Raw genomic sequence first — 23277 nt, 5'->3', positions numbered from 1 at the left:
CAGTTTACTAAGTTTGTAAACCACATTGGAATGTTTAAGATATTTGAGATTATTTCTAGTTTTAGTTAATGGTCTTATTAGGATAGTTTAAGAATTTAAGAAGCATGTGAAGTGCTTAAAAAGAAAATCTGTTATGTTAAGTTTATTTATTCAGTTTCAATGTTTAAGGTAGTTTGACTGAGTTTAAACACATGACCCAATATTACTCAAAAGATTTCCCTGAAACTGACTGGAAAAATTTACTCGTTGTATAAATAGAATAATAAGATTTATCAAATGAATTTTAAAGTTTAAGGAAAAACTAGGTTTTTAAATGTGTAATTTAGCAGATTCAATACAGATGCCTCTCAACTTATGATGGGGTTATGTCTTGATAAAAATATCATAAATTGGCCAGGCGCAGTGGCTCACACCTGTAAACCCAGCACTTTGGGAGGCTGAGGTGGGCGGATCACGGGGTCAGGAGATCGAGACCATCCTGGCCAACATAGTGAAACCCCGTCTCTACCAAAAATACAAAAAAAATTAGCCGGGCATGGTGGCACGTGCCTGTAGTCCCAGCTACTTGGGAGGCTGAGGCAGGAGAGTCGCTTGAACCCAGGAGGCGGAGGTTACAGCGAGCAGAGATCACACCACTGCACTCCAGCCTGGGTGACAGAGTGAGACTCTGTCTCAAAAAATAAATAAATAAATAAATAATAAAATATATATATATATATCTCATAAAAGTTGAAAATGCATTTAATCTACCTAACCTACAGACCATCGTAGTTTAGCTTAGCCTACCTTACATGTGCTCAGTACACTTACATGAGCTTATAGTGGAGCAAATCATCTAACACAAAGCCAATTTTGTAATAAAGTGTTGAATATCTCATGTCATTTATTGAATATGATATTGAAGTGAAAAACAGCATGGCTATACGGGTACTGAAAGTACGGTTTCTACTTAATGTGTATTGCTTTTGTGCCATCATAAGTAGAAAAGTCATAAGCTGAACCATTGTAATTAGGGACCATCTGTATTAACTTTGAAAACTGAAGTAAATGCAAAATTATTTTCTGTATATAAAAACAATCCCCAAGGACACCAGAAAACTCCCTACCTCCATTTGCTAACTGGAATAGCAACATTCTGCCACTCCTCTGTCCCAAGTCCACAGGAGACATTGCTAATCAATCCCAGCACACTTACTTCTGGCTCAGAAAGTTGCCTGAGCATAACATCCCAAGCAGCAGTTCAATCACCTGGAGATTGCATGAGATGGAACCACCTGCCATCTCTTTTTCACACATGTCCATATGCATTCATGCATGCACGCATTCGTCAGCTGGACGCTACAGCAGTGTCCAGCAGTATCTCCACGCTGGCATGGACCTCAGTCTGCCTAGTTTCAGCATGTGTGGACACTTGCCCATCACCAGATCCTCACAAACAACTGTGGTAGCATACAAGGTGGTGATTATCACCCACTTGGAGCCTGAGGGACCCAGAATTGGTCAGGGCTGGAATTCAAAGCCAGCTCCATCTGGAGCCAAAATCACTCCCTTTCCAATGAGGAAAGATCAAGCGTGAGGCCTCCGTACCTTCTCCCATCTGTAGAAACGATCAGCTTTTATGATCATGTCCACCAGGCTGACATGGTTGCTGCGGGCGGCCACTGCCAGGGCGGTTTTTCCCTGCTGCAATTAAGAGGCAAGAAGAGAAGCCAGAGTTTCTACAGAAGGGATACAAAAGGGCCTCTAGCACTGAGCACAAACCCTCCTGCCCATAAGAAGTGCTTTCCAGCAGTCTACACTGAGAGCAGAAAGGTTTTCTGGTTTTCTGGGCATGATGGGGATATGGAAAAGTCACAAATAGAATAAAGCAATAGCAATACATAATTCCAATGACCATCTCTTATGTTTCTTTAGAAATCAGGAAGCTTTAGAGCTTGTGAAACTCAGCCCTCATTAACTCTTCAACATCCCCTGTGAAATAGGGGTTCCCACCCACTTTTCAGATGAAGAAACCAGAGCCCAGAGATGGTGGCTTGGTGGTTTTTTTTGTTTTGTTTTTTTGTTTTGTTTTGTTTTGTTTTTTTGATACGGAGTCTTGCTGTGTCGCCTGGGGGGAGTGCAGTGGCAGGATCTTGGCTCACGGCAAGCTCCACCTCCCGGGTTTACGCCATTCTCCTGCCTCAGCCTCCCGAGTAGCTGGGACTACAGGCGCCCCACCACAGCCAGCTAATTTTTTTGTATTTTTAGTAGAGACGGGGTTTCACCATGTTAGCCAGGATGGTCTCGATCTCCTGACATCATGATCCGCCCGCCTCCGCCTCCCAAAGTGCTGGGATTACAGGCGTGAGCCACCGCACCCGGCCTGAGGGCTTGGGTTTATCATGTCAATTTTGCCCACCTCCCGTCCAGCCTCCTTTTCTCCAGGCCTCCCAGATGGTTACCTCCACAGACCTGCAGTGAGAAGGGAAGCTCCCCTTCCCATCTGGCCAGCTGCTCTGGTGCCTAGCTCAAAGCAGGGAGCCTCCTCCTAGGTCCAGCTTCAGGATCTGATCCTGGCCCCCAGCTCTACCCCACACCATCTCAGGCTGGCCTCGCCGAGTCACATGTGCAGGTGCCCCTCTCCCAATACACCTGTGACCTCCCAGCCTCATACCAAATCTTCGGCTCTGCTGAGACAACTAGCACCTGCGGAAATAGCTGTCACAATGAGCTGGGAAGCTTCCCCAAAACCGGTCCCACATGTGGGGGTTGTTGGACAGTACTGTGGGCAGTACTTCTACTCCCCAACCCTACCAGGCGACTCAGGAGGTCACAGTCTGATGGGGGCCATAAAGGAGAAAGCAATCATTTCACAGGCCTATACCAGAGAGGGGTAGGCCAAGGCTGAGGGACCTTAGTAGGGAGAGGGGAAGGTGGTTAGGAAGGCTTCCTGGAGGAGGTTGCATTTGAGCTGGTATAGAAGGGATGGCAGTCCTTGAACACCCTGAGAGGGAGGAGGGAGGGGGCATTCGTAGCAGGGTCTCTGGCAAAGGGGGAGCCATGAAAGCCTGAGACGAGGTGGGTTGTAAGCAGAGGTACCTTATCTCTCAGGTTTAAGTCAACCCCAGCAATGAGGAGCATCTCTGCTATGTCCTGCCAGGCGTGCTCTGCAGCCAGGTGAAGGGGCGTCTGCTGCCTCTAGGGGAGAAGCCAAGGGAACAGGTAAGTGAAAAGCACATGCGGTGGCCCGCCACCCTAAGTCAACCCCCACAATCATCCTAGTATATTTCTTCTAGTCTTTTCTTTAATGCAGAATGTTTTTAGTTTGTTGGTTTTACATACATGAGATCATCCTATGTGTACATTTTACATCTTTTTTTTTTACCCCAACATGATACTTTTTGTGTACTATAAACTCTGATAAACACAATTTTTGATAACTCCATAATAGCCTATTTGTGTCTGTGCCATAATTTACCTAACCACTTCCCTATTATTAAATATTGAGGCCATTTTCAAAGTGAAGACTGATAAATAATACTGCAGTGAATATCTCTGTGCATGAGCTTTTAATATGTTTTTCAAGGCTCAGTTCCCAGCAGTGCTCACACATATCATTTAAAGGTATATGATACATTCTGCCAAACTGCTTTCGACTCCCAGTGGCTCTGTAAGCCATGCCCTTGCTGGTACTGAGAATTATGTGGTTGGTGGTTAGATTGTGGGGACAGGATTTAAAAGGGCTCTTTACTGATCACAGCTTCAGGACTCAGAGGCCTCTTAATTTTTTTTTTTTTTTTTTTTTGAGACGGAGTCTTGCCCTGTCACCCAGGCTGGAGTGCAGTGGCCAGATCTCAGCTCACTGCAAGCTCCACCTCCCAGGTTCACGCCATTCTCCTGCCTCAGCCTCCAGAGTAGCTGGGACTACAGGCGCCCACCACCATGCCCGGCTAATTTTTTGTATTTTTTTTAGTAGAGATGGGGTTTCACTGTGTTAGCCAGGATGGTCTCGATCTCCTGACCTTGTGATCCGCCCATCTTGGCCTTCCAAAGTGCTGGGATTACAGGCATGAGCCACCGCGCCCAGCCCAGAGGCCTCTTTTTACATAAGGCTGCCTCAGTCACCCCTGCCCTGGGAATTTTCCCTAAGGAAAAAAAGCAATGAAAGGAAAAGGTTGAATGTAAAAAGATATTCACTGCAATTTTTTTTTTTTTTTTTTTTTTTTTTTTGAGACAGAGTCTAGCTCTGTCGCCCAGGCTGGAGTGCAGTGGCCAGATCTCAGCTCACTGCAAGCTCCGTCTCCCGGGTTTACACCATTCTCCTGCCTCAGCCTCCCGAGTAGCTGGGACTACAGGCGCCTGCCACCTCGCCCGGCTAGTTTTTTGTATTTTTTAGTAGAGACGGGGTTTCACCGTGTTAACCAGGATGGTCTCGATCTCCTGACCTTGTGATCCACCCGTCTTGGCCTCCCAAAGTGCTGGGATTACAGGCTTGAGCCACCGCGCCCGGCCTATTCACTGCAATGTTATAGATCATGGCCAAAACTTGGGAACACCCAAAATGTTCAAAAGAGGGGAATGATGAACAAAATGATATTCCCTTCAACAACTATTTAAATTACCTTTTAAAAGCTAAAAAAAAAAAAAAAAAAAAAAGCAATTCCTCAACTCTGGGCCATGCTAGGAGACCACAGCCAAGCCTGCCAGCCTGGGAGGGTTTCCAGAAGCTCCCTGGGGCCCGGAAGGTCTCTGTAGCCACTTACGTTGTCCATGGCATTCAAGTCACTGTCAGAGTTGATGAGGAGCTGGACCAAGGCAGGGAAGTTGTGCATCACAGCGAGGTGCAGAGGAGAGGCACCCTGCTGTGGGAGGAGATACACGGATCAATCGACGAGTCCCTCCCAGGACTGCCCAGCTCCAGGCTGGTGCTGGGGACAGGAGGAGGGAAGGGTATAGTGCTTCTGGGTTTGACCCTTTTAGCTTCTTGGCTGACATGGATGGCCTTAGGCAATTAAGGTCCCAAAGCTTGAATTCCTGGAGCTCCAAACTGATCCTCTAGATGGGTGAGAGTCTGAAGACCCAAGGGTGAGACCCTGCTATGTCAGGAACTCACTATGTGACCTCGGGCAAGTCATTTCCCTTCTCTGCTACTCTTCATCTGGCAAGTGAGGTTTGCCATGGTCCCTCCTAGCAACAATACCTGAAGATTCTCTGACATCTCATTTAATCCACACATCAACCTAGGAAGTATATAGGGATGGTGTTCTTATTAGTATCTTCATCTTACAAACAGAAACACTGAAGTTCAGAAAACTTAAGTCACTTACCCAAGGATACATAGCTAATAGGAACTATGTCTTATTGGACTTTCTACTCCCACTGCGTCCCCACCCCCAGTACCTAGGTACCTAGTACCTGATAACTATTTGTGTAGAAAATGAATGAATGAGAGAGCCAGCTGGGACCAGAAAAGATACCTCACTCCAAGTTCAACTCTCCTTCAACAGTGGAAGACACTATCCTCAATAGTCTCCTGTGGCCCCCTGAGTAAATGACAAAGAGGGGATACTCCCTCCTCTCTAGGTGATATAGTGACACACATACTGTGGAATAATACAAGGCCAATAAAATTGATATTAGAAACTAATACTTATTGTGGAAAACATCTTCATGTATTGAGCTATAAAAGGGTTACAGAACAGAATACACACACACATAAAACAAAAATGCCCATTATTGCCATTACTAATTTAGGCCAGTGGGTATGGAGTGTTATCAGTATTAGAAAAGAAGATTTGAACAAAAAATTATTTGAGACATGTAATTATATATTTACACAGAGCTTGCACAGTTGCTCTGTCTTACCATGTGATGCCTCCCATCATGTCACAACACAGCAGGAAGCCCCTTACAAGAGGCTAGTACCATGTTCTAGGACTTCCCAGCCTCTAGAACCATGAGCTAAATAAATCTCTATTCTTTATAAGTCACCTAGTCTATGGTATTCAGTTATAGCAACACAAAATGGACTAGGACACCTTTCTCCGCCAAAAATCCTAATGGAATAAAGTTATGTGGAAGACAAAAATACTCTTCAGTAGCATTCTTGTATTGAATGTTTACGAGACATGACATATAATTTTTAAAAAGATATTCTAGTCACAATGACAGCCAAAAAATATAAACTAATTATGAAGGATATAATTAGAAATGAATAAGACAAAGGTAAACCAAAGCTATATAACATCACTTAGGGATATAAAAGAAGACATAAAGAAATGGCAAGGCCAGGCCGGGCGCGGTGGCTCAAGCCTGTAATCCCAGCACTTTGGGAGGCCGAGACGGGCGGATCACGAGTTCAGGAGATCGAGACCATCCTGGCTAACACGGTGAAACCCCGTCTCTACTAAAATACAAAAAAAATTAGCCAGGCGAGGTGGCGGGCGCCTGTACTCCCAGCTACTCGGGAGGCTGAGGCAGGAGAATGGCGTGAACCCGGGAGGCGGGGCTTGCAGTGAGCTGAGATCCGGCCATTGCACTCCAGCCTGGGCAACAGAGCTAGACTCCGTCTCAAAAAAAAAAAAAAAAAAAAAAAAAAAAAAAAAAGAAATGGCAAGGCCAGGTGTGGTAGCTCACACCCATAATCCCAGTACTTTGGGAGACTAAGGTGGGAGGACCACTTGAGCCCAGGAGTTCGAGATCAGCCTGGATAACATAGTGGGACCCTGTCTCTACAAGAAATTTATTTTTTGTTTTTTGTTTTTTTTTTTTTTGAGACGGAGTCTCATGCTGTTGCCCAGGCTGGAGTGCAGTGGCGCAATCTCAGCTCACTGCAAGCTCCGCCTCCTGGGTTCACGCCATTCTCCTGCCTCAGCCTCCTGAGTAGCTAGGACTACAGGCGCCCGCCACCGCGCCCAGCTAATTTTTTGTATTTTTAGTAGAGACGGGGTTTCACTGTGGTCTCGATCTCCTGACCTTGTGATCCGCCCGCCTTGGCCTCCCAAAGTGCTGGGATTACAGGCTTGAGCCACCGCGCCCGGCCTCTACAAGAAATTTAAAACAAAATTAGCTGAGCACACTGGTGCACACCTGTAGTCCCAGCTACCTGGGAGGCTGAGGCAGGAGGATTGCTTGAGCCCAAGAGGACGAGGCTGCAGCGAGCCATGATCCTACCACTGCACTCCAACCTGGGCAACAGCGTGAGACCTTATCTCTAAAAAATCTATCTATCTAGGCTGGGCGCATTGGCTCACGCCTGTATTCCCAGCACTTTGGGAGGCGGAGGCGGGCGGATCACGAGGTCAGGAGATCGAGACCGTCCTGGCTAACACGGTGAAACCCCGTCTCTACTTAAAAAAAAATTACAAAAAATTAGCCGGGATTGGTGGCGGGCCCCTATAGTCCCAGCTAGTCAGGAGGCTGAGGCAGGAAAATGGCATGAACCCGGGAGGCGGAGCTTGCAATAATCTGAGATCACGCCACTGCACTCCAGCCTGGGCGACAGAGCGAGACTATGTCTAAAAAAAAAAAAATCTATCTATCTATCTATCTATCTATCTATCTATCTATCTATCCATCTATCTATCCATCTATCTATCTATCTATCTATCTATCTATCTATCTATCTATCTATCATTCTATCCCCACCGTGCACGGTGGAGACCATCCTCTTACCTAAAGCTCTCTCCCATCTGTCAAATATTTTTGTCATAATTTGTTAATTTTAACCATTCTGAAAAGTAGTATATCATAATGTATTTATCAAAATGTACTATATCTCAAAAAGTAGTATATCATAGTATATCATATTACACTTCCCTAATAGCTAATGCTGTTAAACATCTTTTCATGTGCTTATTTGCCATCTGTATATCCTCTTCAGTGAAATGTCTATTCATGTCTTTTGCCCATTTTTTTTTTTTACCTTGAGTTTTGAGAGCTCTTTATATACTCTACACACTAGCCTTTGTAAGACATGTGATTTGCAAATCTTCTATCTTGGTCCGTAGCTTGTTTTTTCATCCTCTTAACAGATCCTTTGCAGAGCAAAATTTTTTAATTTTGATGAGGTCCAATTAATCAAATTTTTGCTCCTATGGATCATGTTTTTGGTGTCAAGTCTAAGAACTCTTTGGCCTAACCCTAGATCCAAAAATTTTCCTCCTTATATTTTTTCTAAAAGCTTTGTAGTGTTATATTTAAGTCTGTGATCCATTTTGAGTTAACTTTGTATAAGGTGTGAGGTTTTAGTTGAGGCTCATTTTTTTGCCTGTGGATGTACAGTTGCTTCAGTACCATTTGTTGAAAAGGCTATCAAACCTTCCTCCACTGAATTGCTTTTGCATCTTCAATAAAAATCAGTTGGGCATATTTTCTTCTTTTTTTTTTTTTTTTTTGAGATGGAGTCTTGCTCTGTCACCCAGGCTGGAGTGCAGTGACATGATCTCGGCTCACTGCAAGCTCTGCCTCCCGGGTTCATGCCATTCTCCTGCCTCAGCCTCCCGAGTATCTGGGACTACAGGCACCTGCCACCACACCTTTACTTTCCGGCACTACAAGATGCTCCAGACTCACCCTATATGTTAGTATTCCCTGCTGTAGTCCTAGACATAACCATTTTCCCAAGGAATCTGGTTCCTTGTAGTAGAGAATTTGCACCCTGCTTTGTTCACATAACTGTATCTTTGGGCCCGGCGCGGTGGCTCAAGCCTGTAATCCCAGCACTTTGGGAGGCCGAAACGGGTGGATCACGAGGTCTGGAGATCGAGACCATCTGGCTAACACGGTGAAACCCCGTCTCTACTAAAAAATACAAAAAACTAGCTGGGCAAGGTGGCGGGAGCCTGTAGTCCCAGCTACTCGGGAGGCTGAGGCAGGAGAACGGCGTGAACCCGGGAGGCGGAGCTTGCAGTGAGCTGAGATCTGGCCACTGCACTCCAGCCTGGGCCACACAGGGAGACTCTGTCTCAAAAAAAAAAAAAAAAAAAAGAACTATATCTTTAAGGTCTTTCCATACAAGTACATTTTTTGAAAACTGTCCTCATTCTTTTTTATTTATTTTTCTTTTTATTTATTTATTTTTTGAGACGGAGTCTCACTCTGTCACCCAGGCTGGAGTACAGTGGCATAATCTTGGCTCACTGCAACCTCTGCTTCCCGGGTTCAAGCAATTCTTCTGCCTCAGCCTCCTGAGTAGCTGGGACTACAGGCGTGCGCCACCACGCCCGGCTAATTTTTTGCACTTAGTAGAGATGGGGTTTCACCATGTTGGCCAGGCTGGTCTCGAACTCATGACCTCATGATCCGCCTGCCTCAGCCTCCCAAAGTGCTGGGATTACAGGCATGAGTCACTGCGCTGCCCGGCAGTCCTCATTCTTTTTTATAGTTACACAGTGTTCCATTGCAGGGATGGGCCATAATTTACTACATTGTCTCCTAAACATGGGTTTCAATCTTTTGCTATTACAAATGATACTGCAGCAAAAACCTTGTACATATTATCATTCCATACATGTGGAAGTATGTCTATAGAATAAATTCCTAGATTTGTTGAGTCAAAGGGCACATGTATTTGTATGTTTTGTACATATTGATAAATTGCCCTCTGAACAGATTGTACCAATTTCTACTCCTTCCGGTAATATATGAAGGTGCCTATTTCGCTCTGTCGCCCAGGCTGGAGTGCAGTGGTGCGATCTCGGCTCACTGCAAGCTCCGCCTCCCAGGTTCACGCCATTCTCCTGCCTCAGCCTCCTGAGTAGCTGGGACTACAGGCGCCCGCCACCACGCCCGGCTATTTTTGATTTGTTTTTTCTTTTTTGAGACGGAGTCTCGCTCTGTCTCCCAGGCTGTAGTGCAGTGGCGCGATCTCGGCTCACTGCAAGCTCCGCCTCCCAGGTTCACGCCATTCTCCTGCCTCAGCCTCCCAAGTAGCCGGGACTACAGGCACCTGCCACCTTGCCCAGCGAGTTTTTTTGTATTTTTTAGTAGAGACGGGGTTTCACCGTGTTAGCCAGGATGGTCTCAATCTCCTGACCTCATGATCGGCCCGCCTCGGCCTCCCAAAGTGCTGGGATTACAGGCTTGAGCCACCGTGCCCGGCCAATTTTTGATATTTTTTAGTAGAGACGGGGTTTCACTGAGTTAGCCAGGATGGTCTCAATCTCCTGACCTCGTGATCCACCCGCCTCGGCCTCCCAAAGTGCTGGGATTACAGGCATGAGCCACCGCGCCCGGCCTGCATTTCTCTTAGGAATCCTCTGTGTTCCCTTTTCTACCAAATTTCTCTTCATAACCTTTGGCCATTTTTCTCTTGTGTTGTTTTTTAACTTTGTAATGATTTGTGGGACTTTTTTTTTATTTTAATTTTTTTTAGAGATAAGGTCTCACTGTGTTACCCAGGCTGGAGTGCAGTGGTGTGATCACAACTCACTGCAGCCTCAACCTCCTCGGCTCAAGTGATCCTTCAACTTCAGCCCCCAGAGGATCTGGGACTATAAGTAGGTACCCACCACCACACCTGGCTGATTTTTAAATGTTTTGTAGATATGGGGTCTTACTATGCTGCCCAGGCTGGTCTCGAACTCCTGGACTCAAGCAATCCTCCCACCTCAGCCTTCCAAAGTGTTGGGATTACAGGTGTGAGCCACTGCACCTGGCAACACCTTCACTTGTTATGAATGTGTCTTTTGACAGTGTTACTACCAGCAAGTTACTTTTGGTATTAAAAACGCAAATACAACAAATAAAAGTGACACAATTAAATAAATAAATAGGCAGCGAAAACAGCTGAAATGAAAAGGAAAACAACATACTTAATGTGGGTAACAGGAAAACTTCATAGTTTGACCACTGGGCTGGCATCAGGATTCTGGTGTCTTGATGGGCAGAAAAAAGTAAGCATTTAGCCTGAATTCTTTCTAGCTGGAGGTGATACTCTTTACACAGGGAAAACTGGGAGGGCATTAAAAAAAAGTCCTTGTTTTACTAGGGCTTTGGAATCAAGGATGCCTTTCTTCTCTATATTCCAATGAATTGTGTAATACTGTTTCTATAATAAGTTTAAATATAGTACTTGTTTTAGTTATAAGAAATGATCCCTTTCTGATATAAACCATAGATGTTTCCTTGTTTATATAATAGGAATAATAATGGTACTTACAGGTAAGGAAACGGGCCCAAAAAGGTCAAAGTAGCTTGCGCAAGGTTATTCAGTTTGTAGTGCCAGCATACAAAGCCAGGCCTAACACCAAAGCCTGTCATTTTTATTTTTATTTTTTTTTTTTTGAGATGGAGTCTCGCTCTGTCGCCCAGGCTGGAGTGCAGTGGCGGGATCTCAGCTCGCTGCAAGCTCCGCCTCCCGGGTTTACGCCATTCTCCTGCCTCAGCCTCCCGAGTAGCTGGGACTATAGGCGCCCGCCACCTCGCCCGGCTAGTTTTTTGTATTTTTTAGTAGAGACGGGGTTTCATCGTGTTAGCCAGGATGGTCTCGATCTCCTGACCTCGTGATCCGCCCGTCTCGGCCTCCCAAAGTGCTGGGATTACAGGCTTGAGCCACCGCGCCCGGCCAAAGCCTGTCATTTTTAAATTTTAATTATTTAATTCAGGTATCCATCTGTTTTAATTATTGTCAACTTGCCTTCTAGAAAGGTAGTTGCCATTTGAAACTCCCACTACTTTTTTTTTTTTTTTTTTTGAGACAGTCTCACTCTGTTGCCCAGGCTGGAGTACAGTGGAGCGATCTCAGCTCACTGCAACTTCTGCCTCCCAGGTTCAAGTGATTCTCGCGCCTCAGCCTCCCAAGTAGCTGGGATTACAGGGATACACCACTATGCCTGACTAATTTTCTTTCTTTCTTTCTTTCTTTTTTTGAGGCAGAGTCGTGCTCTGTCGCCCAGGCTGGAGTGCAGCAGCACAATCTCGGCTCACTGCAAGCTCCACTTCCTGGGTTCACACCATTCTCCTGCCTCAGCCTCCCGAGTAGCTGGGACTACTGGCGCCCACCACCACACTCAGCTAATTTTTTTGTATTTTTAGTAAAGACGGGGTTTCACCATGTTAGCCAGGATGGTCTTGATCTCCTGACTTCGTGACCACCCGCCTTGGCCTCCCAAGATGCTGGGATTACAGGCATAAGCCATCACGCCCGGCCTTTTTTTTTGTTTGTTTTTGTTTTTTTAAGATGGAGTCTCACTCTGTCGCCCAGGCTGGAGTGCAGTGGTGTGATCTCGGCTCACTGCAAGCTCTGCCTCCTGGGTTCAAGTGATTCTCCTGCCTCAGCCTCCCAAGTAGCTGGGACTACAGGTGCCTACCACCACGCCTGGCTAATTTTTTGTATTTTTATTTGTTTTTTTTTTTTTTTTTTTTTTTTTTTTTGAGACGGAGTCTCGCTTTGTCATCCAGGCTGGAGTGCAGTGGCACCATCTCTGCTCACTGCAAGCTCCGCCTCCTGGGTTCACGCCATTCTCCTGCCTCAGCCTCCCAAGAAGCTGGGACTACAGGCATGCACCACCACACCCGGCTAATTTTTTGTATTTTTAGTAGAGATGGGGTTTCACCGTGTTAGCCAGGATGGTCTCGATCTCCTGACCTCATGATCCGCCCGCCTCGGCCTCCCAAAGTGCTGGGATTACAGGCGTGAGCCGCCGCGCCTGGCAATTTTTTGTATTTTTAGTAGAGACAGGGTTTCACCGTGTTAGCCAGGATGATCTTGATCTACTGACCTCATGATCTGCCAGCCTTGGCCTCCAAAAGTGCTGGGATTACAGATGTGAGCCACCGCACCCAGCCACGCCTGGCTAATTTTCTGTATTTTTTGTAGAGATGGGGTTTCGCCATGTTGCCCAGGCTGGTCTCGAACTCCCAGCCTCAAGCAATCTGCTCACCTTGGCCTCCCAAAGTGCTGGGATTACAGGCTCATGCCACCATGCCCAGCCAATTTTTTTTTTTTTTTTTTTTTGAGACAGAATCTTACTCTGTTGCCCAGGCTGGAGTACAGTGGTGTGATCATGGCCCACTGTGGCCTCAACCTCCTGGGCTCAAGCAGTCCTCTTGCCTCAGCCTCCCGAATAGCTAGGACTACATGTGTATACCACCACGACCAGCCAGTTTTTCAAAAAAAAATTTTGTAGAGATGGGATCTCCCTAGATTACCCAGGCTGGTCTTGAAGTCCTGAGCTCAAGCAATACTCTAGCCTCAGCCTCCCATAGTGCTGGGATTACAGGTGTGAAGCACTGCACTCCCAAAGTCTGTGTTTTAACCAAAAGATTATATGGTTCCTGTGTGTGGACCAAATGTATAACAGGAAAAAGATTAACAATTAAGTGGACAGATAGGCAACATAAAAGATTAATAGTAAAACCCAATGCCTAGGTTTGGCACAGTGACTCATGCCTGTAATCCCAGCACTTTGGGAGGCTGAGGCAGGCGAATCACTTGAGTCAGGAGTTCATGACCAGCCTGGCCAACGTGGTGAAACCCCATGTATTTTTCTACCAAAAATACAAAAAAAATTAGCCAGGCATGGTGGTGTGTGCCTCTAGTTCCAGCTGCTATTCAGGAGGCTGAGGCAGGAGAATTGCTTGAACCTGGGAGGCAGAGGCTGCAGTGAGCCAAGATTGCACCACTGCACTCCAGCCAGGGCAACAGAGCAAGACTCCGTCAAAAAAAAAAAAAAAAAAAAAAAAAAAAAAACGCCCCAATGCATAAATGAGCAGAGAACAGGAGCTGATAATTCAGTTCAGAGGAATTGCAAGCTTGGTTTCTAATCCTATTACAGCCACATCAGTATTTCACTCTCCTAAGTGCTGCCGGCTCCCCTACTCCTGGTCCACACCCCAACCCCAAGGGTCTGATGTTCCCGTTTCTCCTTGTGCTTCATTAGTGTGCTCATGGAAGGCTTTGCAATGGAGACCCCCTTCAACCCTCGCACCCACGCTTACATGATCAGCCACGTTGGTGCAGCCTCCTGCATGGATGAGGACCCGAGACACATCCTCCGAGCCACTGAGGGCTGCATAGTGAAGGCAGCTTAGGTTTTTCTAGAAGGAAACAGGCATCAATGCAATATCACAAGGACCACTCCTACTGAGGTTTGCAAAGCTCTTTGAGATTCATTTTTCCATCTGAGTGTCACAACACCGCTGGGAGTATTATCCCCATTAAACTGAGGCTGGAGAAATCAATGACTTTCCCAGGCCTGGTGACCAGTAAAAGGAACTCACTATGGTCTCAGTCTTTTCCTCACCTCCTATAACAAATGCAAGAATGTAGATCAAAGCCTGCCCAAGTCTATGACTGGTAAAGACATGCAGTCGATTGACTCTAAGGAGGTGGTTTTCTTTTTTTTCCCCAAGACAGAGTCTCACTCTGTCACCCAGGCTGGAGTACAGTGGCACAATCTCGGCTCACTGCAACCTCCACCTCCCAGGTTGAAGCAATTCTCCTACCTCAGCCTCCCGAGTAGCTGGGATTACAGGCACCCGCCACCACGCCCAGCTAATTTTTGTATTTTTAGTGGAGACGGGGTTTCACCATGTTAGCCAGGCTGGTCTTGAACTCCTGATCTTGTGATTCACTGGTCTCGGCCTCCCAAAGTGCTGGGATTACAGGCGTGAGCCACCACGCCTGGCCAGGAGGTGGTTTTTAAAGAGGAAGACAAATAAGATTTGCCAATACAGAGCAAACTCCACCCAGCATGCACTGCCCAACACAAGCTGGTCTTGGTGCATCCAAACAGGATCCTGGCAGGGCCAGAATGGAGGCTTGGTCTCAGTGGGCCTCAAAGTGCTCTCTTTCAGTCAGCACAGCCCAGCCCAGCCCAATGATCACCTTGCACAAGGCACACACCAGACAGGCCCCACTAGGGTGACCCACTGTCTCAGTTTGCCCAGGATTGAGGAGTTCTTGAGATGTGGGACTTTCCATTTTAAAATCAGGACAGTATGGGGCAAACTAGGACTAGCTAGCCACCCTGCTAAAGTCCCAACTGAGTGAGTACCTGTGGTGTGTGGGACTCAGTCCATCTCCCAGTGGGAAATGCAGTCACCGTGGGCTTGGCACCTCCTCCAAGACCCTGCAGCATGACATTCTGGGAGGGGTGGGAGTGTTGAAATGGAATGTGGCCTCTACCTGAAACCGCAAGCTGAGGCTGAAGCCCAAGTCCTGGCATGATGAGCAGCTCCAGCCCACCACCCAGTGGCCACCCAGCTGGGTGCAACCTTCCCAGTCTCTCTTTTTTTTTTTTTCTTGAGACAGGGTCTCACTCTGTCGCCCAGGTTGGAGTACAGTGGTGCAATCATAGCTCACTGCAGCCTCAAACTCCCGGGCTCAAGCAATCTTCCAGCTTTGGCCTCCCAGAGTGCTGCGTTACAAGCATGAGCCACCTTGCCCAGCCTTTTTTTTTCAAAGCCAGTCAAATTAAGCAGTGGGGAAATAAATATTTTTTAGCATAACATTTTAATTCTCTGTTTTTGAACTGCCTGTGTATTTTTGCTATTATTTATATTGTATTATTTATTATTAATATTTTTGCTATACTATTGACATTTAGAACAAAGCAAGAATTCCAGAACCTGAAGCCATTCAACCAGCCAAAAAGGTTATTTGTCACTGATACAAAAATAAAAAGCAGGCTGGGCGCGGTGGCTCATGCCTGTAATCCCTGCACTTTGGGAGGCCGAGGCGGGCGGATCACGAGGTCAGGAGATCGAGACTATCCTGGCTAACACGGTGTAACCCCGTCTCTACTAAAATACAAAAAATTAGCCGGGCGTGGTGGCGGGCACCTGTAGTCCCAGCTACTCGGGAGGCTGAGGCAGGAGAATGGTGCGAACCTGGGAGGCCGAGCTTGCAGTGAGCCGAGATCGCGCCACTGCACTCCAGCCTGGGCGACAGAGTGAAGACTCCGCCTCAAAAAAAATAAATAAATAAAAATAAAAAAAAATAAAAAGTAAAGCAAAAACACCAACTCACTACCTAAAGAAAGGCCACAACCCCGCTTTCCAGGTCATAGAGGAGAATTTCTACTGGCAGAATTGATGAGTACAATGGGGAGAAAGAGAAGAGGTTCATCCAGGGCCACATCCCAAGCCCCAGCTCTGTCAGGGGAAAGCTTCGTCAGTGGGTGGGAGCTCTGGAGTCAGGGGAACAGGCTTTTGAGACTCAACTTTGCCTTGTACTAGCTTGTGACCCTGTGAAAGTGCCCTCAAAGCTCCAGTTTCTCTCATCTGCAAAATGGGTGGAATTTTTCTGAGGTAACAGTTAGGAAGGGGCTTTGTGAACTATCAAGAGCTCAACAAATGGAAGACACTAACAGGGCCAGGTGCAATGGCTCCCACCTATAATCCCAGCACTTTGGAAGGCTGAGGCGGGCGGATCACTTGAGGTCAGGGGTTCAAGACCAGCCTGGCCAACATGGTGAAACCCTGTCTCTACCAAAAAAATAAAAAACTAGCCAGGCGTGGTGGTACACACCTATAGTCCCAGCTACTTGGGAGGCTGAGGCAGGAAAACTGCTTGAACCCAGGAGGCGGAGGTTGCAGTGAGCCAAGATCACACCATTGCACTCCAGCCTGGGTGACAGAGTAAGACCCATCTCAAAAGAAAAACCAAAAAAGCCGGGCGCGGTGGCTCAAGCCTGTAATCCCTGCACTTTGGGAGGCCGAGGCGGGCGGATCACGAGGTCAGGAGATCGAGACCATCCTGGCTAACACGGTGAAACCCCGTCTCTACTAAAATACAAAAAACTAGCCGGGCGCGGTGGCGGGCGCCTGTAGTCCCAGCTACTCCGGAGGTTGGGCGCCCGGGAGGTGGAGCTTGCAGTGAGCCGAGATGGTGCCACTGCACTCCAGCCTGGGCGACAGAGTGAAGACTCCGCCTCAAAAAAAAAAAAAAAAAAAAAAAAAAAAAAAAAAAAAAAAAAAAAAAGAAAAACCAAAAAAATACTAACAGGTGTTGAGGTGTTGGGCCCTATTATTTCCTGGGCACTGTGTTAGATATTTAATCCTCACAATAATGTAAAAAAGTAAATGTCATCCCACTTTATAATTGGGAAACAAGGCTCAGAGAGGTTAAGTAACCTGCTCCGGGTCACAGGGCTCAGCAGTGGAGAAGCCAAGATCAGAACCTGGCCTGCTGCCTCGAAGCCTCTATTCACTCAGGGTTCAGGAATCACTGTGGCCATTACTGCCGACACGGCTATGGCTCAGCAGACAAGAGCAGACCGCAGTCTTGGGAGGGCCTGGCTACCTGGGTGAGCGCATTCACGGTGCTCCCAGCCCTGAGGAGGAGCTGCACACAGTCAGGGTGGGTCCCTCCAGCAGCTGCATGCAGGGCAGTCAGACCTTCCTGCAACACACAAGGAGAGCAATGAGGATGGTGGGGAGGCCCACCCAAGTGACCCCCAATCCCACTGTGAGAGGACGCCCCTTGTGCCTTGGCCCCAGGGCCCCTTGAGCTCTCCACTGCCCTGCCCCTGGGAAAAATGAGCTTTCTTGTTTGTGATCCCATGAGCCCCACCCCTGAAGTCCTCACTTTGTGGAGCACACACATGGCATAGCCACTCCTGGCTCCACATCTCTGCTCACGTTCTGCCCCTCCCGCTCTGTCTGTTTCCTCCTACTCCAGCAAGCCCTCCCTCACCATCCTGTCCATGGCGACGTCTCCCTTCTTTGAACACACACTCTGTGTCTCACTTTATTGGTGATCTGTCCTGCCAAGTGCCACCATTAAGCCTGGAGTTCAGTGCTGCTGCTTGTCTTTCCCTGGTGGGCTCTCAGTTTGAGATCATGCCCTCAGCCTCCTGGCTTTAGACTGCACCATGGATTGGTGGGGGTTCCTCCAAGGCAGACAGCAAGCAAGGGTCATGCATCTCGCCATCCCCCAGGTGGTGACTGACCGCATTCTGCTCCTCCAGGTCCAGCCCGATATCCACAAGTCGCTGCAGCACAGCCATATGGCCGCGACCAGCAGCCAGATGAAGGGCCGTGTTCCCCTCCTGCAGGAAAAAGGGCTCCTGAGAGGCCAGCAGACCAGAGAGCCCCAGAATCACAGACCTGTGATGAGCTGCAGCCATGCACACTGGGTCAGTGCCACCCTGCTCCTGACAGCTGTGCCAAAAACTACAACCAGGGGCAGATTGCAGGGCCAAGCCCTGGTCTTTCTTTCCTTATACATCAAGCAGGCACATTGCTTAAAAATTAAACAAAACCAATTCTACTTTCCACATGCCCATCTGAAGCCAGTCCCTCCTCGGGTCCCCCAAATCCATCTCCTCTCACTGCTCAAGGCCCCAGCAACTCTCCCCTGAACTCAGGCTGTTCCAGGCAGCTGCTTGGTCCAGTCACCTGCCTCCCTCAAGTCTCTGTGTGAGACGTTAGTTTCTTATTGAGTAGCGTGGCCTGCCCAGGCCACACTCTGAAACTGCAAACCCCACCTCTGTCGTCCTGAGCCTATTTTCCTGCCCTGCTTTTCCTCTCCCCACTGCACAGATCGCCTTGCCAACACACTCTGTCAGTGGCTGTGTGCTTAGTGTTTATCGTCTGACTCTTTTTTCTTTATTATTTTACTTTAAGTTCTGGGATACATGTGCAGAATGTGCAGATTTGTTACATAGGTAAATGTGTGCCATGGTGGTTTGCTGCACCTATCAACCCGTCACCTAGGTATTAAGCCCTGCATGCATTAGCAATTTATCCTGATGCTCTTCCTCCCCTCGCCCCCCAAACCAGGCCCCGGTGTGCATTGTCCCCCTCCCTGTGTCCATGTGGTTCTCATTGTTCAGCTCCCACTTATGAGTGAGAACATGCAGTGTTTGGTTTTCTGTTCCTGTGATAGTTTGCTGAGAATGATGGTTTCCAGCTTCATCCAAGTCCCTGCAAAGGACATGATCTCATTCCTTTTTATGGCTGCATAGTATTCCATGGTGTATATGTGCCACATTTTCTTTATCCAGTCTATCACTGATGGGCATTTGGATTCGTTCCACGTGTCTGACCCTTGTTGCTGGAACATAAGCACCACAGGGGCATCTATTTTGTTTTCTGAAGTTTCCTTAAGTGCCTAGAATAGGGCCTGGGGCACATGGCCAACACTCAGTAGATGTTTGTTCAATGAGTCAATAATGTAGGAGGGTCTTCAGGGGATCATGTGGAGAGCCTGACATGTGTCCCTGGAACTTGAAGGCCAGAGGACTGGTAGTTGCTTTGCACTTGGAAAGTCTAAAGGTGACAGTGACATAGCCAAGAGAAGCAGCTGCATTGGGCAGGGCAGAGGGTGCAACGTACTCTGTATTTGAAGTGGCCCCTGCTGAGGTCAGCCTGCTTGGGGTTGTCCTTTAAAGGGATCTCCCTGCTGGGCATGGTGCCTCACATCTGTAATCCCAGCACTTTGGGAGGCTGAGGTGGGCAGATAGCTTGAGCCCAGGAATTCCAGTCTGGGCAATATAGTGAGACTCCATCTCTACAAAAAATACAAAAATTAGCCAGATGTGGTGGTGCGTGCCTATAGTCCCAGATACTGGAGAGACTGAGGCAGGAGGATTGCTTGAGCATGGGAAGTTAAGGCTGCAATGAGCTGTGATTACGCCACTACACTCCAGCCTGGGCAACAGAGTAAGATATTGTCTCAAAAAAAAAAAAAATTCAGCTAAAAATAATAAAATTGTAAAGTAATTTTAAAAAGCCCTCAACAACTTTGTTTTTCTCTCCTTGCCAGCTTCTCTGCAGCCTGTAGCCTGTCGGCTGGCTGCTGCAAGCCAGGACAAGCAGTGGGAAATGCAGTCACAGTGTGAAATCTCTGTGTTCAGAGACACGCAGGAAGCAGGTGAACTGTGAAAGGCCAACACATGCCCCCAGTTAACGGGGTGTAGAGGCAATGGCGGGGCTTTCTTCTTCCTTCTGGGTTATAAATATCCATATTCTGGCATTTGAAGCTGCAGGTGGCACACATGGATGCCTGACAGGCGCTCACACTTTCCTGGGCAGGGCAGGGGGCTCAGAGGCAGGACAGCTGGGCAGAAGGCAGCCTTGGCGTGGGCCTGGGGTCCTCTCCCCTCCACCTTGGGGACGTCCAGCATCTCCGCCTCTGTGAGGCCTTGACAGCAACACTTCACCCTTCCAAGTGGAGTTAGTCGCTCTCTCTGGGCTCTCAAAGCCTCCCTAGCATTCTAGAGCACACGTGGAGTGACCTGTGTTGTCATTGACTCTAAGAGGTCTATCCCCTTAGCAGGCATTGAAAAACTTATTGTGCCCCCTCCCCAGATGAAACTGAAAATGAAAACACTCCTATTCTGAAAACACAAAACTTTAAAAGCTTCTTTGCAGAATTTCTGATTGCAAGATTCTGGAGAAGTTCATCAAAGCTGTATGTTCTCTTTCTCTGTTCTTGATGCTCATGCTCTCCTGGGGCCCTGAGGTGTGATCATTTTGCCTCTTGGGTTAGCCAGTCCTGGCAGGTGCTGCCCTCCCCATTCTCTGTATGCCCAGTTCCTGGCCCAGTGCCTTGCTCAACCACCTGCTCAACCCAAAAGGATGAGTATGGATGGACTCAGTGCAGAACCCAAGGGGGTCCAACCCAGGAGGCAGCCTGGTAAGGGGAGGAGCACAGCTTTATGCATTAGGATGCTGCTTCCAAATCCAGCTCTACCTGTGTCTCGCTGTGCGACCTTGGCTAAGGCATCTCCCTCTCTGGGCGTCAGTTTCCACAGCTGTAAAACGAGAAGGCTGAATTCAGACGCCTTCCAGTTCCAAGACCCGGCAGTGGATTTGTGTGTGAGCTCTCTATCACTTCGGTATACACAGAACTCCCTCTATCCTGGCCAAGCACATTAACCAGAAGATTAATAATGGAGTTAATCTCTTTGTTGGAGGCATCATTTAGAATTTGCTGTAACAGGCCGGGCGTGGTGGCTCACGCCTGTAATCCCAGCACTTTGGGAGGCCAAGGTGGGCGGGTCACGAGGTCAGGAGATCAAGACCATCCTGGCCAACACGGTGAAACCCCATCTCTACTGAAAATACAAAAAAATTAGCCAGACATGGTGGCGGACACCTATAGTCCCAGCTACTAGGGAGGTTGAGGTAGGAAAATGGCATGAACCCGGGAGGCGGAAGTTGCAGTGAGCCAAGATGGCACCACTGCACTCCAGCCTGGGCAACAGTGTGAGACTCTGCCTCAAAAAAAAAAAAGAATTTCTAATGATTCGCAAGGGTCCAATGATAAGAGTCATTTATAGGGTAGACCCTCCGGTCCCCATCACTTGCCCCTTCTCAGATTAGTGAAATCCTGCTTATAAAACCTGAATGATATGCTCCCTCCTCCATGCTCCCATCCTATTCCTGCCATAACCATAGCAGAGTAGTTGTGTGGCTACCACCCCCTAACACTTCCCCACGTCTGCCAACAACAGACAACCCCAGTAGATTACAGCCCTGCTCAACGCACTCCAGGCAGCACTACCAACCACCCAGATCTGCCACCCTGGCCAGCCACGTCAGATCAGAAATCCTTACTATGACCGTGGCACTGAGTTCCTCGAGTAAGAAACGGTGTCTTGGGCATCTTTTTGCCACCAACCTGTAGCATAGGGCTGGCCCATAACGCATGCTAGTGAAGGGCCTGCTGGATGAACACTAAATACGCTCTCGTCTTTGGGCCACATGGCCCTCCAGTACAATGGGAGTCAGACGTGGACACAGGTGAGGAGCCAGAGCCTGGAAGCTGGCAAGTTTTGCACCCTGGTCAGGATCCCAGAGCCTCACGGACACAGTACCTTGTCTTTGACACTGTGGTCACAGCCAGAGCCCACGAGGAAATCCAGAGCATCCAGCTGCCCGTGCTCAGCTGCCCGGTGAAACGCCGTCCTCCCCAGCTGGCCAGGAGGAGAAGTGGTATGAGCCTTCCTCACTCTGTTAGTGGGCATACCTGCCTCTGCCCACCTGGCCTCTGTTTCCCAACCACTCTGGCTTTGCAGTGGCCTCTCCTGCCCCAGACACTGTCCTCTCCACTTGCCTCCCCACACCCTGCCTGGAAAGCCCAGACCCAACTTCCCAACGAGAGCCACTTGCTGGGGTCCCTCCCTGGCCAGTCCTTAGGTGGCTCCTTGCTGCCTAATGAATAAACAGATTCTTGAGGATGGGGGTTGAGATCTCCAGAGGGACCTCCAACCACCCATCAGACCTTCCCTCCTAAGATTCCAGCCCCTCAGAACTCACACTAGAGCCCTTTGCTGTCCCTAAAGCTCCCACAAGCCTCGCTCTTCCATTTGGTGCCCCTTCCAACCCCTGATTTCCAATCTTACCCACAAATCCAGTTTATTTACCAAATGCCACCTCCTCCAGGAAGCAGAAGCAATGGCTTGCTTTTCTAACCCACCTAGTCCTTGATCAGGGCCTCTCTGCGGCAACTGACTGTGTTCTGCTTGTATTCTGCTCGTTTGTGCCCCAACACCTCTTCCCAACCAGCGGCTCCCCAGGCCAGGTGCAATATGCCCACAGATCAAAGGATGCACCCAAGGAATGTGGTAAGCTCCGTGGGCAAGAGTGGCCCCAGGAGCCCCCCGCCCAATGGGAATGATAAGTAGCCCTGAGGCACTCTCACCTTGTCTACGTGGTCCAGGGCCACATCCTCCAGGTCCTCCATTATGAACGCCAGCACAGGCACGTGGCCTTTTTGGGCTGCGCAGTGCAGTAAGGTCAGGCCATCCTGGAAACAAGTGCAGGAAGGTCCCTGCAGTCTGCGAAGGGAGGCCCTTTTCACATGCTGCCAGTCTCCCAGACAGCGAGTGTTTGGGACCCAGAACACAGCCTCCCCATGGACACAACACTATAAATGATGAACGGACCCCGGGGATAACCCACTCTGCTGCCCACTCAGCCTCAGAGGGGCCAGCAGGAGTCAGGATGCCAAAGTTCAAATCCCAGCTCCAGCACCCCTCAGCTCCAGAGTCTTGGGCCAGTTACCTCCACCTCTCTGAGCCTCCATTTTCACATAGGACAAACTAGCATCATAATCCCTGACCACCTCAGTGGGTGGTTGAGAGGACTGGACCTACAGGAAAAGTATTTTATCAACTAAAAATTAATTCAAACATGTATGATGAGGTCATATAGCACTAGTAGCCTCCAGAATAATTAAGAAGGTTCTAGGCATCTGCCTCCCTTGATACAGCTGCTAAAGAAGAAGCAGGTGACTAAGTGACCAGTGTATGTCACTAGGAAGTGACCTCCTCACCTTCTAGGGCAGATTAAGAGCAGATGTGGTCTGCATGGAGTAGAGGGAAGTGGCCTGGGTTGAGGGTG

At 48.3% G+C, this 23277-nt stretch overlaps 1 protein-coding gene across 3 annotated transcripts in view; it reads right to left on the bottom strand.

The window, feature by feature from the left end:
- The window catches only part of ANKDD1A (ankyrin repeat and death domain containing 1A), a 43520-nt gene that overhangs the window by 6000 nt on the left and 14243 nt on the right, over positions 1 to 23277 (bottom strand). For all 3 annotated transcript variants that reach the window (XM_050795956.1, XM_050795957.1, XM_050795955.1), the window contains 8 exons: positions 22577 to 22681; positions 21750 to 21848; positions 17877 to 17975; positions 17228 to 17326; positions 13921 to 14019; positions 4743 to 4841; positions 3079 to 3177; positions 1588 to 1683 (listed from right to left, as the gene is read on the bottom strand). In XM_050795956.1, coding sequence (XP_050651913.1) covers positions 1588 to 1683; positions 3079 to 3177; positions 4743 to 4841; positions 13921 to 14019; positions 17228 to 17326; positions 17877 to 17975; positions 21750 to 21848; positions 22577 to 22681 — 795 coding nt within the window. The remainder of the gene's footprint in view (positions 1 to 1587; positions 1684 to 3078; positions 3178 to 4742; positions 4842 to 13920; positions 14020 to 17227; positions 17327 to 17876; positions 17976 to 21749; positions 21849 to 22576; positions 22682 to 23277) is intronic.

Source organism: Macaca thibetana, chromosome 7 (assembly GCF_024542745.1).
Source record: "Macaca thibetana thibetana isolate TM-01 chromosome 7, ASM2454274v1, whole genome shotgun sequence".
NCBI lineage: Eukaryota > Metazoa > Chordata > Mammalia > Primates > Cercopithecidae > Macaca > Macaca thibetana.
This window is presented reverse-complemented; position numbering and strand designations above follow the sequence as displayed.